General features: G+C 38.2%; 1 protein-coding gene across 1 annotated transcript in view; it reads left to right on the top strand.

Moving 5' to 3' along the window:
• LOC126354746 (protein N-terminal asparagine amidohydrolase) overlaps positions 1–15,324 on the top strand; it is a 254,994-nt gene extending 239,670 nt beyond the window's left edge. The window contains exons 7-8 of the mRNA XM_050004625.1: positions 7,506–7,667; positions 12,678–15,324. Coding sequence (XP_049860582.1) covers positions 7,506–7,667; positions 12,678–12,803 — 288 coding nt within the window. The 3' untranslated portion in view covers positions 12,804–15,324. The remainder of the gene's footprint in view (positions 1–7,505; positions 7,668–12,677) is intronic.
• The last annotated feature ends 445 nt before the right edge of the window (positions 15,325–15,769 follow it).

Raw genomic sequence — 15,769 nt, 5'->3', positions numbered from 1 at the left:
GTAGCAGAAATGAGGACAGCAAGAAACCTAAAATCAAAACTGGAGCTCATGAAGCGGATGAAGTTAAGGAATTCTTCTAGCTAGACAGCTCAATAACCCATGATGAATGGAGCAAGGATGACATAAAAAACAGACTAGCACTGGCAAAAAGGGCATTCCTGGTGGAGGGAAGTCAACTGGTATCAAACAAAGATATTAATTTGAATGTACATTTGGAGTATAACGTTGTATGGTAGTAAATCATGGACAGTGGGAAAAGTGGAACAGAAGCATTTGAGATCTGGTGCTACAGAACAACACTGAAAATTAGGTGGTCTGGTAAGGTAAGGGAAGAGGTTGTTCTCTGGAGAATTGATGAAGAAAGAAATATATGGAAAACAGTGACAGAAGAAGGAATAGGATGGTAGGACAACTGTTTAGACATCAGGGAATAACTGCCATGTTTAAAAAAATAAATAAAAATAAAAAATATGAAAAAGCAAAGAGAAAAAGAAGTTATCTAGATTTAATTCCCATTATTATCAATGTGAGCTTAACTGGTTGTTGATATAGTTTTCAGAAGTAGCTTGCAGTGGCTGCTTCTGCCATTAATATATAATATGATGTACTATACATGTTCAGTATATTGAAACTAAGTGTAATGTGTGAACCAAAGATAAATAACATGGTAGGATTAGGGTGTAACAGCAACATATGCTCAGTCATAGGTAAAACAGGTGGTAGACTTTGATCATTGGTAGAATAGTAGGGTAAATACAATCATTCTACAAAGGAGATTGCTTATAAAACACTCATGCAATCCATTCTACAGTGTTGTTCAAGCATGTGGGATTCATACCAGACAGGACTAACAAGGAACATTGAATGTTTGTTAAGAACAACAGCATGAATGGTCACAGGTTTGTTTGACCTACAGGAGAGCATCACGGAGATGCTGAAAAAACTGAACTGGCAGATGCTTGAAATAGAAACAAACTATTCTGAGAAAGCCTACTTACAAAGTTGCAATAACCAGCTTTAAATGATAAATCTAGAAACATACTACAGGGTTGAATCAGAAAGTCTTTGCCTTAATTTTTCATTAGCCAAAATAAGGTACATACAGGTAATTACAAATGCATGTACTATTCTGTTTATCTGATACTATTTTTCTGCATATTCCCCACACCAGTTCAAACATTTGCCCCATCACAGCACTAAATTTGATATGCCCCTGTGCCAGAATTCATCTGGTTGACTGTGGAACTACTGTCAGACTGCTATCTTGGCTTCACTGTTGCATATTAATCACTGTCCTGCCAGGAAAACATGTAAATCACTAGGGATGAGGTCCAGATTGCGTAGTGGGTAGTCCAGAGTAGTCGATACTGTCCTAGTGAAATGACTGGCGTTTGTCAGCCATTCTGTTTGCCACGTGTGGCCTTGCATTGTCGTGGAGGATTAAGCTCATTGTGCACATTGAGAATATCTCAGCACTTGTTCCTGATGGCAGCCCGTATGTGTGATACTGTGGAACAATAACTGTTGACATTGATGGTGGCATGTAGTGTTGTTAAATACTGAAGAGTGGCCCTCAGTGATTCCAGAAGATCATTAACATCACCTTCCCAGCAGATGTCACTAAAAGAATTTTATTTTTTGTCTCTATTGAACCCGAATGTTTCCTCCTGGTGCTCTGCTTCTTTAATACCAGCACTGAATTCAGCACTCACATGCCATTGCATGTGACAAAGAGGTCCAAGAAATGGTCACCCTCCTTGGCATACCATAGCAGATGATTCACTGAAGCAACCATTCACTTGCATTTCATCATGTCAGTGTATTGTATTGTATTTTTATTTGGCCCAGCAAGTAATATAGATAATTTTCTCTGGTAGTAACTATCAAAAAGATATAAAGAAGGTACACCACTTGAATAAAATGCATAAAAATATTTTTCAGCTACAGAAATTACACATTCATCCACCTTTCAAGGTTTCCTCTTGGAAATTTGATGCCTACATTCATATATCATCTAAAATAAATCCTGTTATGAAAGTGATCATGATTGTGGTACAAGTCATACATTTATAGGCAGTAGCAGCCACAGAAGATTACACCTGTAAAATATATTGACAACAAATTATGACTAATGCTGCACTGCTTACAGCAGCAATTTTGTGCAGATTACTTACACACACAAACTCTCTCTCTCTCTCTCTCTCTCTCTCTCTCTCTCTCTCTCTCTCTCTCTCTCTCTCTCTCTCTCTCTCTCTCTCTCTCTCTCTCTCTCCAAGAAGAGTTACTCTGAAATAGTCTATTCCCCTCTTTGCTACCCTACACAGCTGTTGTTTTTATGTGTACTCCATACTATGCATTCATATAATTTTACTGATTTCAGGGACCATTGTCAGCTGTCTAATATTGGAAAAGTTAAAACCTGCTAATGTGTACATTAGTATTAACAGAATTTTACATCTTGGTGCCCCAACTCCAAATATTGTACTAAATTATAGGAGGAGGAGGAGGAGGAGGAGCTAATAAGAAACAGTCTTTTACTTTCTTTTTGAATATCGGAGGATTTTATGTTTCCTTGTTTGGTGTCTACCAGCTTTTGCACCAGAATATAAAATGACATCGTGTACCCTACACAAAGGTGCATGGTCTATTTGGAAATTATTTTTACTTACAGAATTGTGTTGGTGAATTTCACGTTTCATTTTAAATGCACTCTTCTGATTGATTATAAATACATTCAGAGGGTAAATATATTTTGCACACGAGTGGAAGAATCTTTAGAGTTCTGAAGAGGTTTCTGCAAAATGTTCTAGCAATTTCATTTGCAGGTCAATACAGTAATTTAAAGTGCACTCCTACAGGATTGAGCTTTTTATTTAACTTATCCAGGCATTGCTGTATCTCAGTTCATTGTGTATTTGAATGCCTAGAAATTTCATACACATTTAAAAAAAATGTTGCCCATTGATTTCTACTTCTGATACCTGATGGTAATTTTAATTAGTCTGAAATTCCACAATGAGTCTACATAAGGTGAAGGGTAAGATATCTGCAGTGAACCAGTTATAGACCTGTTCCATTATTCTTTTTCTTCGACAGATGTGGATGTGTTTACATCCATTACCAGTATACTTGTGTCATCAATAAACATGACAGTTTCTTATGGGTCCTCCAATATCATTTATAAATTGTTAATGTATGCCAAGAATAAGAGGGAGCCAAGTGCCAAATCTTGTGGCATGCCATATTTAATGTTTCCATACCATCATAACCATAGAAATTACTGTTGTTCTGTGACTTAGTGCAGTTCCAGTCCAAGTAAATATAATGGTCCATTTTCCCAGTGTTTTCATCTACACTTAGTAAGAATTCATTTATTTTAGTGTTAGATACATTAATCAGAAAAATAAACTTTAATTCTTGTTGATTCTGTATTCTACCTTGGATGCATCATTGTTTGCTCAGTGATTTCTCCTCTCTCTAGTCTGATTGGCCTGGTCTGTGTTTTACCATTTTAGTTTTCTTTCTTTCTACATCTACATCTACATTTGTACTCCGCAAGCCACCCAACGGTGTGTGGCGGAGGGCACTTTACATGCCACTGTCATTACCTCCTTTCCTGTTCCAGTCGTGTATGGTTCGCGGGAAGAACGACTGTCTGAAAGCCTCCATGCGCGCTCTAATCTCTCTAATTACATTCGTGATCTCCTCGGGAGGTATAAGTAGGGGGAAGCAATATATTCGATACCTCATCCAGAAACACACCCTCTCGAAACCTGGCGAGCAAGCTACACCGCGATGCAGAGCGCGCCTCTTGCAGAGTCTGCCACTTGAGTTTGCTAAGCATCTCCGTAACGCTATCACGGTTTCCAAATAACCCTGTGACGAAACGTGCCGCTCTTCTCTGGATCTTCTCTATCTCCTCCGTCAACCCGATCTGGTACGGATCCCACACTGATGAGCAATACTCAAGTATAGGTCGAATGAGTGTTTTGTAAGCCACCTCCTCTGTTGATGGATTACATTTTCTGAGGACTTTCCCAATGAATCTCAACCTGGTACCCGCCCTTACCAACAATTAATTTTATATGATCATTCCACTTCAAATCGTTCCGTACGCATACTCCCAGATATTTTACAGAAGTAACTGCTACCAGTGTTTGTTGTGATATCATATAATCATACAATAAAGGATCCTTCTATCTATGTATTCACAATACATTATATTTGTCTATGTTAAGGGTCAGTTGCCACTCCCTGCACCAAGTGCCTATCCGCTGCAGATCTTCCTGCATTTCACTACAATTTTATAATGCTGCAACTTCTCTGTATACTACAGCATCATCCGCGAAAAGCCACATGGAACTTCTGACACTATCTACTAGGTCATTTATACATATTGTGAAAAGCAATGGTCCCATAACACTCCCCTGTGGCACGCCAGAGGTTACTTTGTCTGTAGACGTCTCTCCACTGATAACAACATGCTGTGTTCTGTTTGCTAAAAACTCTTCAATCCAGCCACACAGCTGGTCTGATATTCCGTAGGCTCTTACTTTATCAGGCGACAGTGCGGAACTGTATCGAACACCTTCCGGAAGTCAAGGAAAATAGCATCTACCTGGGAGCCTGTATCTAATATTTTCTGGGTCTCATGAACAAATAAAGTCAGTTGGGTCTCACACGATCGCTGTTTCCGGAATCCATGTTGATTCCTACAGAGTAGATTCTGGGTTTCCAAAAACGACATGATACTCGAGCAAAAAACATGTTATAAAATTCTACAACAGATCAATGTCAGAGATATAGGCCTATAGTTTTGCGCATCTGCTTGATGACCCTTCTTGAAAATTGGGACTACCTGTGCTCTTTTTGAATCATTTGGAACCTTCCGTTCCTATAGAGACTTGTGGTACATGGTTGTTACAAGGGGGGCAAGTTCTTTCGCGTACTCTGTGTAGAATCGAATTGGTATCCCGTCAGGTCCAGTGGACTTTCCTCTGTTGAGTAATTCCAGTTGCTTTTCTATTCCTTGGACACTTATTTCGATGTCAGCCATTTTTTTGTTTGTGCAAGGATTTAGAGAAGGAACTGCAGTGCGGTCTTCCTCTGTGAAACAGCTTTGGAAAAAGGTGTTTAGTATTTCAGCTTTACTCGCGTCATCCTCTGTTTCAATACCATCATCATCCCGGAGTGTCTGGATATGCTGTTTCGAGCCACTTACTGATTTAACATAAGACCAGGACTTCCTAGGATTTTCTGTCAAGTTGATACATAGACTTTTACTTTCGAATTCACTGAACGCTTCACGTTTAGCCCTCCTTACGCTAACTTTGACATATTTAGCTTCTGTTTGTCTGAGAGGTTCTGGCTGCATTTAAACTTGCAGTGAAGCTCTCTTTGCTTTCGCAGTAGTTTCCTAACTTTGTTGTTGAGTGTAACCTCCACCCATAATAATTCACAGGAACTATCCACTTCTACTTCATTACAGGATAAACTACTACTAACAGCGACAAACACTCCACCATCGGTTGCATGAAATTTATCCTTTCTAAACACCATCTGTGCCTTTGTAAAAATTTCGGCATAATTTCTCTCTGGCTTCAGCCAGCTTTCTGTACCTATAACAATTTCAGCTTCTGTGCCTTCTATCAGCGCTTGAAGTTCCGGTACTTTACCAACGCAGCTTCGACAGTTTACAATTACAATACTAATTGCTACTTGGTCCCCGCATTTCCCCCACACCCGTTGAGGCTGTTGCCATTTCTGTACTTGCCCGAGGCCATCTAACCTAAAAAAACTGCCCAGCCCACGCCACACAACCCCTGCTACCCGTGTAGCCGCTTGTTGCATGTAGTGGACTCCTGACCTATCCAGCGGAACCCGAAACCCCACCACCCTATGGCGCAAGTTGAGGAATCTGCAGCCCACACGGTTGCAGAACCGCCTCAGCCTCTGATTCAGACCCTCCACTCGGCTCTGTACCAAAGGTTCGCAGTCAGTCCTGTCGACGATGCTGCAGATGGTGAGCTCTGCTTTCATCCCGCTAGCGAGACTGGCAGTCTTCACCAAATCAGATAGCCGCCAGAAGCCAGAGAGGATTTCCTCCGATACATAGCGACACACATCATTGGTGCTGACATGAGCGACCACCTGCAGATGGGTGCACCCTGTACCCTTCATGGCATCCGAAGGACCCTTTCCACATCTGGAATGGCTCCCCCCGGTATGCACAAGGAGTGCACATTGGTTTTCTTCCCGTCTCTTGCTGCCATATCCCTAAGGGGTCCCATTATGCGCTTGATGTTGGAGCTCCCAACCACAACTTTCTTTCACTTCTGTCTCATTTTAGGTCTTCTGCTCATTCTTATCGAGCGATAGGCACAGTTAGCAGACTGGAAATGAACTCTAGGACAATGAGCTTCAAATCCGAATCTGGCGATCCTGGTACATGTGATTTGTGGCCTGCTTACATAATTTCAGACAATGGTTCATATGAAAATGACATAGCAGATTTCTTTCATCATTCTTATCTGAAAAAAGTGTGTTCTTTGTCACTACTGGCATGATCATCCATGCATTAGGCACTTACCTTCCTCATTTTTTCTCATCTTTTGCCTTATCTAAGCCGTAGATGCTTTCCTATCTGATTTTCCTTTTCTCATCTCTGTTTCTCAACCAAAAAAAAACTAAAAAAAAATTCTTACTTATCTAGAATATCAGTCTCATAACCATTAGTATTTCTTTTATCTGTTGTTACCATCTGTGTATGCTTTGAGCCTTCTGTGCTGGAGAACAATCTTCTTGTTCAGTTCTTTCACTTCAGCATCTCTCTCTTGATACAGGATCCTAAATGTTTTACCCTTTATGTTGTTTTAATTTTTTTATTAACACACTTGTGCAAACCTTCTTGTCAAATTGAAACACTTTATTATAATTTGCTATGCTTTCAGTTCTTTTTGTCGTTGCTGTAAGGCATACATTGACATTTAGATAAGTTTGTTGTTGTGTGGGAATGTTGCTCTAGACTAAGAACTGTGTGTTTGTGATGAAAAAAAAGGTAACTTGTTAGATGCTTGAGCAGAGTACATGAAAAGCAGCACAAATACAGAATACATTTGACAAACATGGAATTACAAATATCCCTCTGAATCAACAGTTAAAAAAAGTCAACATCTGTCTGGAACCGCGCTGCTGCTACTGTTGCAGGTTTGAATCCTGCTTCGGGCATGGATGTGTGTGCTGTCCTTAGGTTAGTTAGGTTTAAGTAGTTCTAAGTCTAGGGGAGTGATGACCTCAGATGTTAAGTCCAATAGTGCTTACAGCCATTTGAACCATTTTTTGAAAAAGTCAAAGATATCACTTGTCTCTGCAAGTAACTATGTTTAGTGCTCTGAAAATCATTCTGCCAGAATTTATTACTTGTTATAACAGATGAGATATTTCATTTACAGAAAGTAATAAAGGTTGCAGTGCACGTTTCCTAATGTAGTGATATTAATTTGCAGGTGCTGGATATTTATGACTCCAATCTGGGTCTGTTAAGGATTGGACCATTCAATTATGACCCTCTGCGTGGAGTTGACTTGTGGCTCGAACAACCCGATGAACTTATACTGCAACATTTAAGCACATCACCTGAAGTAGAGCCACCACACTTTGTAATGCAGGTTTGTCATTATGCTATGTGTATGTACAAAAATTCAATGATCAGTGAAATTTTGACTTGCTGTCAACCGTAGATTATTGAGTATTGTCAACCGTAGATTATTGAGTATGCTGGGAGAAACTAAAAATTCCCAGCAAATATTCATATTGTGTTACGCATTGGGCAACGCAAAAATCATAGGATATGGAAAGAAGTGGTAAAACAAATTCAACATATTTGCTCATAAATCAACATTTTCCTATTTGTTTTTGACTTGTAAAGCTGAATTAATAGCAAGCTGCACTAGCAGTTGTTTGATTGTTATTAGAGATTTTGCATAAGAGCTATTTCATCTACAAAAGCAACTGGAGTTGTAAGGTAGAAGGAACAAAACCTGGCAAATGGACAAATGGAAAGCTTTTTTTTCCCAATCCTCCCATCCCCTTGCCACCTCTTCCACCTAGAACAGTGAATCTCACTGGAACAGTGAAGCAGAGAATTATGCAGTTTGGTGGTGTATGAGCAACACTTCTAGTTGCTTTTACCTCAAGAGATATAATTTTCAAACTTTAAATAGTGCAAAAAACTCTAATGTTTACAATTTTAACATAACACTCAGCCTTTGTACGACTCCTTAGCAGGTAACAAATCTCACAGCCTCACCTCCAAAGCAGTAGGCTATCCCAAGTATTTTAAGTTATTGAAAAAGTCATTGTTTCAGAGAATAGTGATTCAAATACCTTTGATGAAAAGATGCTGATGCTCTCTATTTACTTCATGGGACTTAACTACCTACTGCATGTTTTCAATTTATTAGGTTTCAGGAGCAGCTCACTTTTTAGCTATTGGTATAATACTTAAATTTTTCTTAAAATTGCCATAATTATCAGCAGCTACTACTGGTACTCAGTTTCTGCCTCTTGTTAACAGCAATTTATTTCAATGAATTTCACTATTCATTCATAGACAATTTACATTTTATAAATATTGTCTAATATATGTGCAATAGCTACATGTTTCGTGACATAGAAAGGTAGAAACTAGAAAATATTTCTATATATGGACATAATGTGTGCATACTATGCAAAACAAGTGCACAGAATTTTCAGTATATGTAGAATAATATTATTCATCAGAATAATCAGCAACCAGCAGTGCAAAGTAAATTTTATTTCCCTAGCCAGTTTCAGCCAATGGCCTTGCTGCAGTAAATAACACCAGTTCCCATCAGATCACCAAAGTTAAGTGCTATCAGGTTGGGCTAGCACTTGGATGGGTGACTATGCAGTCTGCCGAGGGCTGTTGGCAAGTGAGGTGTACTCAGCACTTGTGAGGCAAACTGTGGAGCTGCTTGATTGAGAAGTAGTGGCTCTGGTCTCGTAAACTGACATACAGGTGGGAGAGTGATGTGCTGACCACATGCTTCTCCACATCTGCATCCAGTGATGCCTGTGGGCTGAGGATAATACGGCAGCTGGTCGGTACCATTGGACCTTCCAAGGAGAGAGGAGAGAGAGAACCAGATTCAGGCACTTAGTGCCCTTCTTCAGAAGGTTATAACTATCAAATTATTTGTGAGTTTCAACAATAAGATGCGTACAGCACATTGCTATGGTCATGTGGTTCATTGTGCCTGTACAAAGATTGTATAAGGAAATGAAACAACAAGTGAAGTTCTGGTATAGTGTCTGCACTTGCTTGGATTCTTTGTACCATTTTTGTACAGGCAAATATGAACAACATGACAACAGCAGTATGCCGTGTGCATCTTATTGTTTACACTCACAAATAATTCAATAGTTATAGCCTTCTGAAGAAGGGCACTAAGTGCCTGAAACTGGTTGGGGAAATAAAAGTTCTTTTGTGCAACTCGTTACTGATTATTTTGATAAATACAATTACAGTTTCTGATGATGGATAAAATACTAAAGAATAATTTAAATCTCTAATATCACCTAACACTACATCATAAATGATATACAATCATATTTTTTTAATGTTATGTAACTAAAAATTTGCATAGTATCTTCTTGTTCAGTATGCTTTCTTTGACATTTTTACAGTTACAGCACAACTGTTGTTTTGTTGTTACAATAGATTCAACATTCCCATCAAAACATTAAATTGATTCTTCTGTTAAATTCCTTACATTGATCATCATATTAGCACTGCACAGTTTATATCTGGGTATATGTATGAAGAAATATTCAGCAGTGTGAATTTTTAAGTTCTGGTAATTAATAGTGTGTTTCCACATGTTCTGCCAAGTTATTGTTTCCATTTTATGCACAATGTACTGACCCAGCTATGCTTCATGTGCTGCAAGTTTTGTGGTTATGTGTACTCACTGCCTGGACTCCAACCAAATGCAGTCTGGCATTCACCTAAGCACTCTAGAGAAATCACAGAAAACCTAAATCTGAATGGCCAGATGACCATTTTAACTGCTTTCCCCCCAAATACGAGTGCGTTCTTACATTACTGCTCCACCACATTCATTGTATCACAGTACAGATGTGTATTAGCTGGGATATTGTCATTGTAAATGCTGAGTGTAATGTTCTATAGGATTCTTTTTCTTAAGAGAGTCACAATTGATTTAGTGTTGCATGATTTACACTACCTGGTGAAAAGTATCTGGACAGGTCTATGAAATTTGGAATTAACCACTAGATGTCGTGAGAGGTAGACCTGCCAGTATAAAAGGAGGTGGGGGAGTAATGTGTTGTCAATAAAGAACCAGAATAACAGAACAGCTGCTTCAGGAGAGCTCAGTGACCTCAAATATGGACTATCCACTGGATGTCACCTGATTAATGGTGCAGCAGGGACATTTCAGTTTTTTTTAAATCTGCTCTAGCTGGTGATTGATGATGATGTGATTGTGAAGCAGAATTGTGAAGAAAGAACTCCAGCTTAACAAGACGAGGCATGCCTCATGTGGTGATGAGCATGGACTATCAAGGACTGTGGAGGTCAGTTGTACAAAATCACATGAAGTAAGTGAAAGGAAACGTTTGTGAGTTCCAAAGTGCTACCAGAAGTGTAGTTGGTACGACTTGCATAGGGAGTTGAAAAGAATGGGCTACAATAGTTGCGAAACTCGTGATAGACTTCTGCAGTCAGTGCTAAGTGATGCTTGAAGTGATGTAAAGAGTGACTCCACTGGACAGTGGATGAGCAGAGCTGGGTGATTCGTAGTGATGAATCACACTATAAGATGTGGCAGTCTATTGGAAGTGTTTGGGTTTGGCAAATGCCTGAAGAACCTGATGTTTTGTGTAGTGACAACAATGAAGTACATAGGTGATTGTGTTACAGAATGGGAATGTTTTTCATGGTCCGGATGTGATCCTCCTCCTGTGATTAAGAAAACATTAAATGCGAAAGGTTATGAACACATTTAACAGCATTTTGTACTTCTTACTGTTAAGGAACACACCAGAGATGATTAAGGAACACATCAGAGATGATGATTGTGTCAGGATGACAAAGCACTGTTTCATAAAGCAACATCTGTGAGGCACTGGATTGTGGACAATAACATTTCTGAAATGGACTGTCCTGCCCGAAGTCCTGACCTGACGGTGGGATGAGTCAGAAAATCAACTTCACTTCAGACTCCAACATCATGAACTTCTCTGGTTCCAGTTCTTGGGGAAGAATGCAGTGCCATTCCCCCACTGACATTCAGGCACCGCTTTGAAGTGTCCCCAGCAGAGTTAAAGCAGTCATAAAGGCAAAGGATGAATGTACCCTAAGTTGATTAGACAGTTTACTTATTTGGCAGGAGACTATAGATGATTTAAGGAGTTTCTGAAGAGAGTTAAAAAAGCATTCTGTAACATGCTTCACTCATTATGCGTAATGGATCCTTTCAATTTTCCTTGTATTTATATGATTTAGTTCATAATTTTCAGATTGTTTTTATAAACAAAGATAGAAGGCAAAGTAGAAAATTACCCTATAGCAAAGACATTTGGCAGTTTTCAGGCACACATACAAGATTGAAATCATTTTGGAACATTCACAAAATGTCCTTCAGAACTAACTAACAAAAACATGCATATACATGCATGTCAGTATTGTGCCTATTGGCTACATTTTCCCAGCAGTGCGGCCGGGAGGGTGAGAGGGTTGCCAAGTGTACTGGGAGACAGGTGAAAGGAAGATGGGAGGGGGAGGGAGTGGTGGAGCAAAATGAGAGAGAGGCAACAAGGGACCAGGGTAAGACTGTGGTGGAGTATGTTTGGGGTGGGGGGAGATAGAAAAGAGAAACATCAGACTCAACACTGGGTATGTATTAATGGATTGGAATGGATGTACTGTGTTGGTTGATAGAATAGGTTTTCCTCATGGATACAAGCTATGTGGCAAGGAGTTATGAGTACATGTAACACAAGGATGAACCAGGATATTCCAGAGATTGGGTGGGTAGTGGAATACCACTCTAGAAGAGATGAGAAAGATGTTTTTGCCACCTCTCCCAGGTTGTTATACACTCCCTTCCCCCAAAATCCAATCTATAAAATATTCTGGTCCATCATTATGCCATGCTTGTTCAATCTCCTGCTCACTGATAATATCTCTTTTCTACCTGCCCTCCCACAACTCTCAAACCATTCCTCCAGTTCGTTACGTGCCTCATGTAAAGTTGAGGATCTGCACCAAGGTTGGATCATTGGTGCCACATTCCTATTCGTTTACCTTTCTGCCACCTTCCTTTCCCCTTCACCTTTTTATTCCTTTCACCTTCTTATTTCTTTCACTCATTCCAGCTGACAAAGCTCCTCAGCCCAGTTGAGCTGATGCATCGGGACAGTGTAGCAGTGTGTGTCTTAAATAGTTAGTTCTAAATGAGGACATTGCTCAGTAGCTTAGCATTGATTTAATGTCATTTATATGCCTGATGACGACTCATCAACCCTAAAACATATAATGTTGTTGTGTACTGTTATTCTACACAATTTTGTGTTTCACCCAGGATATTCCTCATGAACATTTAACTGACAGACTTTTTCTCAATGTTTAGATACGTGCAACACTGAAGTACATCCAAGAGCATCCCTTCCCAGCCATCACGGTGTTCAGGGATAATAGGCCACGGTACTACCGTCGGGACGAGAACACGGGACAGTGGGTGCCGATACGCTACTGATTGCTGGCAATTGTCAGCAGTGGTGCCCATTTCTGAAACTCACCTCAAATGGTGGGACAGCAAGTAAAGTGAATCACTTGTGCTTCTGACACAGTTGTAATCTTAATTCTACGTCATTAGTTTTCACTACCTTGTAATCCTTTTCCTTTTTATTACAATGCTTCTTTTATTTTTGAGAGATATTTTGTGACTGTTTATATTATTGCTGTATATATTACATATCACTATTATTCTCCACTGTAGTATAGTGTCACCATGTGAAGGCAAGGATAGGCATTATTGTGAAAAGTTTTTTCAGAATAATTATTGGAACAAATGTCTGCATGGCTGTTTATTTCATCAAATTTTTTGAAATAGAGAAAAGAAAAATTTGCTGACCTCTCATAATCAGTAATAGTGCTGTTACAGGCGTTAGATGGAGAAGGTGTTTAATGTGGATCACTAGTGACAGGCATCTTTTTATGAAAAGTTCAGGTGCCAGGAGTGAACTGTCATTCACACAAGTTGTTAATACATATCTCCACCACATAATTTATAAGATCCCCCAAGTTGGCTGATTATCTGGGTTTTGCTCCCAACTACAGCAACTATTTTTAAAGTCCATGTCATTACTTTTGGAAACACTTTCATTGTATAACTAAGTCTTGAACATGTGAGGGCAATCTAGTAAATAAAGGGCATATCACGATGTTATTGCTGTGTATTAATTTCATAGAATTTGAAAGATATGTAGTGGAACTACTGGTGTATACTTTATTCTTCTTAACACTGTAACTATTGAGGCATTAAGCACATGTCTTTATCAGTTTACATATTCTTCAGAGTACGTGCTCAGATGAAGACTTATTCATAACAGTGGAGTACAGTGAACTCTGTCATGTAGTACTTGATAAATTCTCACATTGTCTTTACACATGAAGCATCTATTGATCAGTGATGCAGTGTGGGAACATACACACAACAATCTCATGTGAATGCTCATCTACCATTAGCTACTAAGATTAAATTTCATGGGAGTGTTCTTTCTTTTTTTGTTTCACATACGTATTTACTGTTATTTTTTAGCTTCTTTGCACTTACATCCACAAAAGTGCATTAATGGTATATGCTCAGAAGTCTTCAATACAAAAATACCATCTTTTAATAGGCAAAACAAGTGTAACAAGGACATTCTGTTAAAGTTGCTTTTTCACTTCTAGTAATCAATGAATGATAGTCACTGTAAAACTATACAGGCAAATTTCAATACAGAATTGTCCTCAAAGATAAGTTGTTAAAGTCTTGACAGTTTATGTTGAATTGTGATTGTTCTAATTACCTGATTGATGCATCTCTTTCTATGTGCTTTTAGAAGTAAGTGGTAACAAATAAAGAAAATGGAGGCACTGTGTCGCCCTGAGAATATTTGTGATGTTCATGACATGACTTACTTAGAAGAGATAATCTGTTCAGTATACAAATTTATAAAAGAAAAGTCTTTTTCATGGAAATCAATGAAATGATTATTATAGAAAAAAAACAATTTTGGAGAAACTGTATTACAGAACTGTATTATTCTTTTAAAAAGTACAATTTTTCACTTGTTATTTCCTTATATAACATCAACTGATTGTTCTGGGAAGTCATTTGTGGGCTGCATGTTTATTTCCTACGGGTTATGCAACTGACAAATCTCCAGCATTATCACCAGAAGTTGGCACAAAAACAAAAGAAATTAGGTGTAATGCACAATTACTTTTAATGTGATTCAAATAATGTTTTTCCTGAACTTTTGTGTTTCATTGGGGTCTCTAAAGGAAAATAATGCCAAGATAGTCACTTATTCAAAGAAACCTACATATCAATTATTCCATATCTATTGCGTGAATGCTAAAAAAAAAAAAAAAATATTGTAGGTTCATTAGTGGTTTCACAGATATGAGACTGAATTCTTTTGTGGCCCACTGTTTGGGCATGTAACTTGAAAGCTCTATGTTATGTTTGATTATACCAGAGATTATGCAACTTTTAGCTGTCATTAGTGTTGGCTCTCTTTTGTGACAAATAATGTTTCGAGAAATATTTTGTTTTTATATATTAAGTGACTGTTCTGGAGAATCCAGATTAATTTGTATGCTTGTAAATTTGTTGAGAGATTGTTGCAAAGACACAACAGCTACAGCTTATTTGTTGTTAGTGTTCATATTTTATGACAAAGTACATATTTTAGTTTTGTATGTATTTGAAGGTGTTCAGAGGCAATGCCATAGAATGCCTCATGTTTGTTACAAGTTTACTTAAATCATTTTGTACTATACAATACATGTCTTTCTTAAAATATGGCAGAAATTTACATTAATGAAGTTAATTTGCCACAGATTTGTATTTTTGTACATTTTAAGTGACTTTCAACATGGATAACATTTATTTTTTTACTGTATATCTTTGTATCACAGTTGTCTGGCACAATATTAAAATATTGTAAATATCAGGGAACTGTAATATAAAGTTGCTAGCATTAAAAAAAATTACACAACTAGAAGATTGGAGACTATCAATTGCTTACATAAACTGATTATTTAAAAAAAAAAAAAAAAAAAACAAAAAAAAAAAAAAAAAAAACCACCTACACACACACACACACACACACACACACACACACACACACGAAAGAGAGAGAGAGAGAGAGAGAGAGAGAGAGAGAGAGAGAATTTAAGGTTTTTTCCCTAACGTTATTTAAAGTAAATGCTTGGATCATTCCTTTGAAATGACCAGAGCTAGTTTGTTGCCTCATCCTTGTCTATTCTGAGTTTGTACATTGCCACTAATGCACTCGGTGTTTTAAGGGAGTTTCTAATCAGAATCTTCCTTTCATCTAATTCTTGTATGCATACTCCCTACCAGTTATGCAAAAGTTCATCAGCAGGCTCAAGCAATTATGAAAAACAGACTTTGTTTCTTATAATAATTACTGATTTACATTAATA

This window comes from Schistocerca gregaria, chromosome 3, assembly GCF_023897955.1.
Source record: "Schistocerca gregaria isolate iqSchGreg1 chromosome 3, iqSchGreg1.2, whole genome shotgun sequence".
NCBI classification, from domain to species: domain Eukaryota; kingdom Metazoa; phylum Arthropoda; class Insecta; order Orthoptera; family Acrididae; genus Schistocerca; species Schistocerca gregaria.
This window is presented reverse-complemented; position numbering and strand designations above follow the sequence as displayed.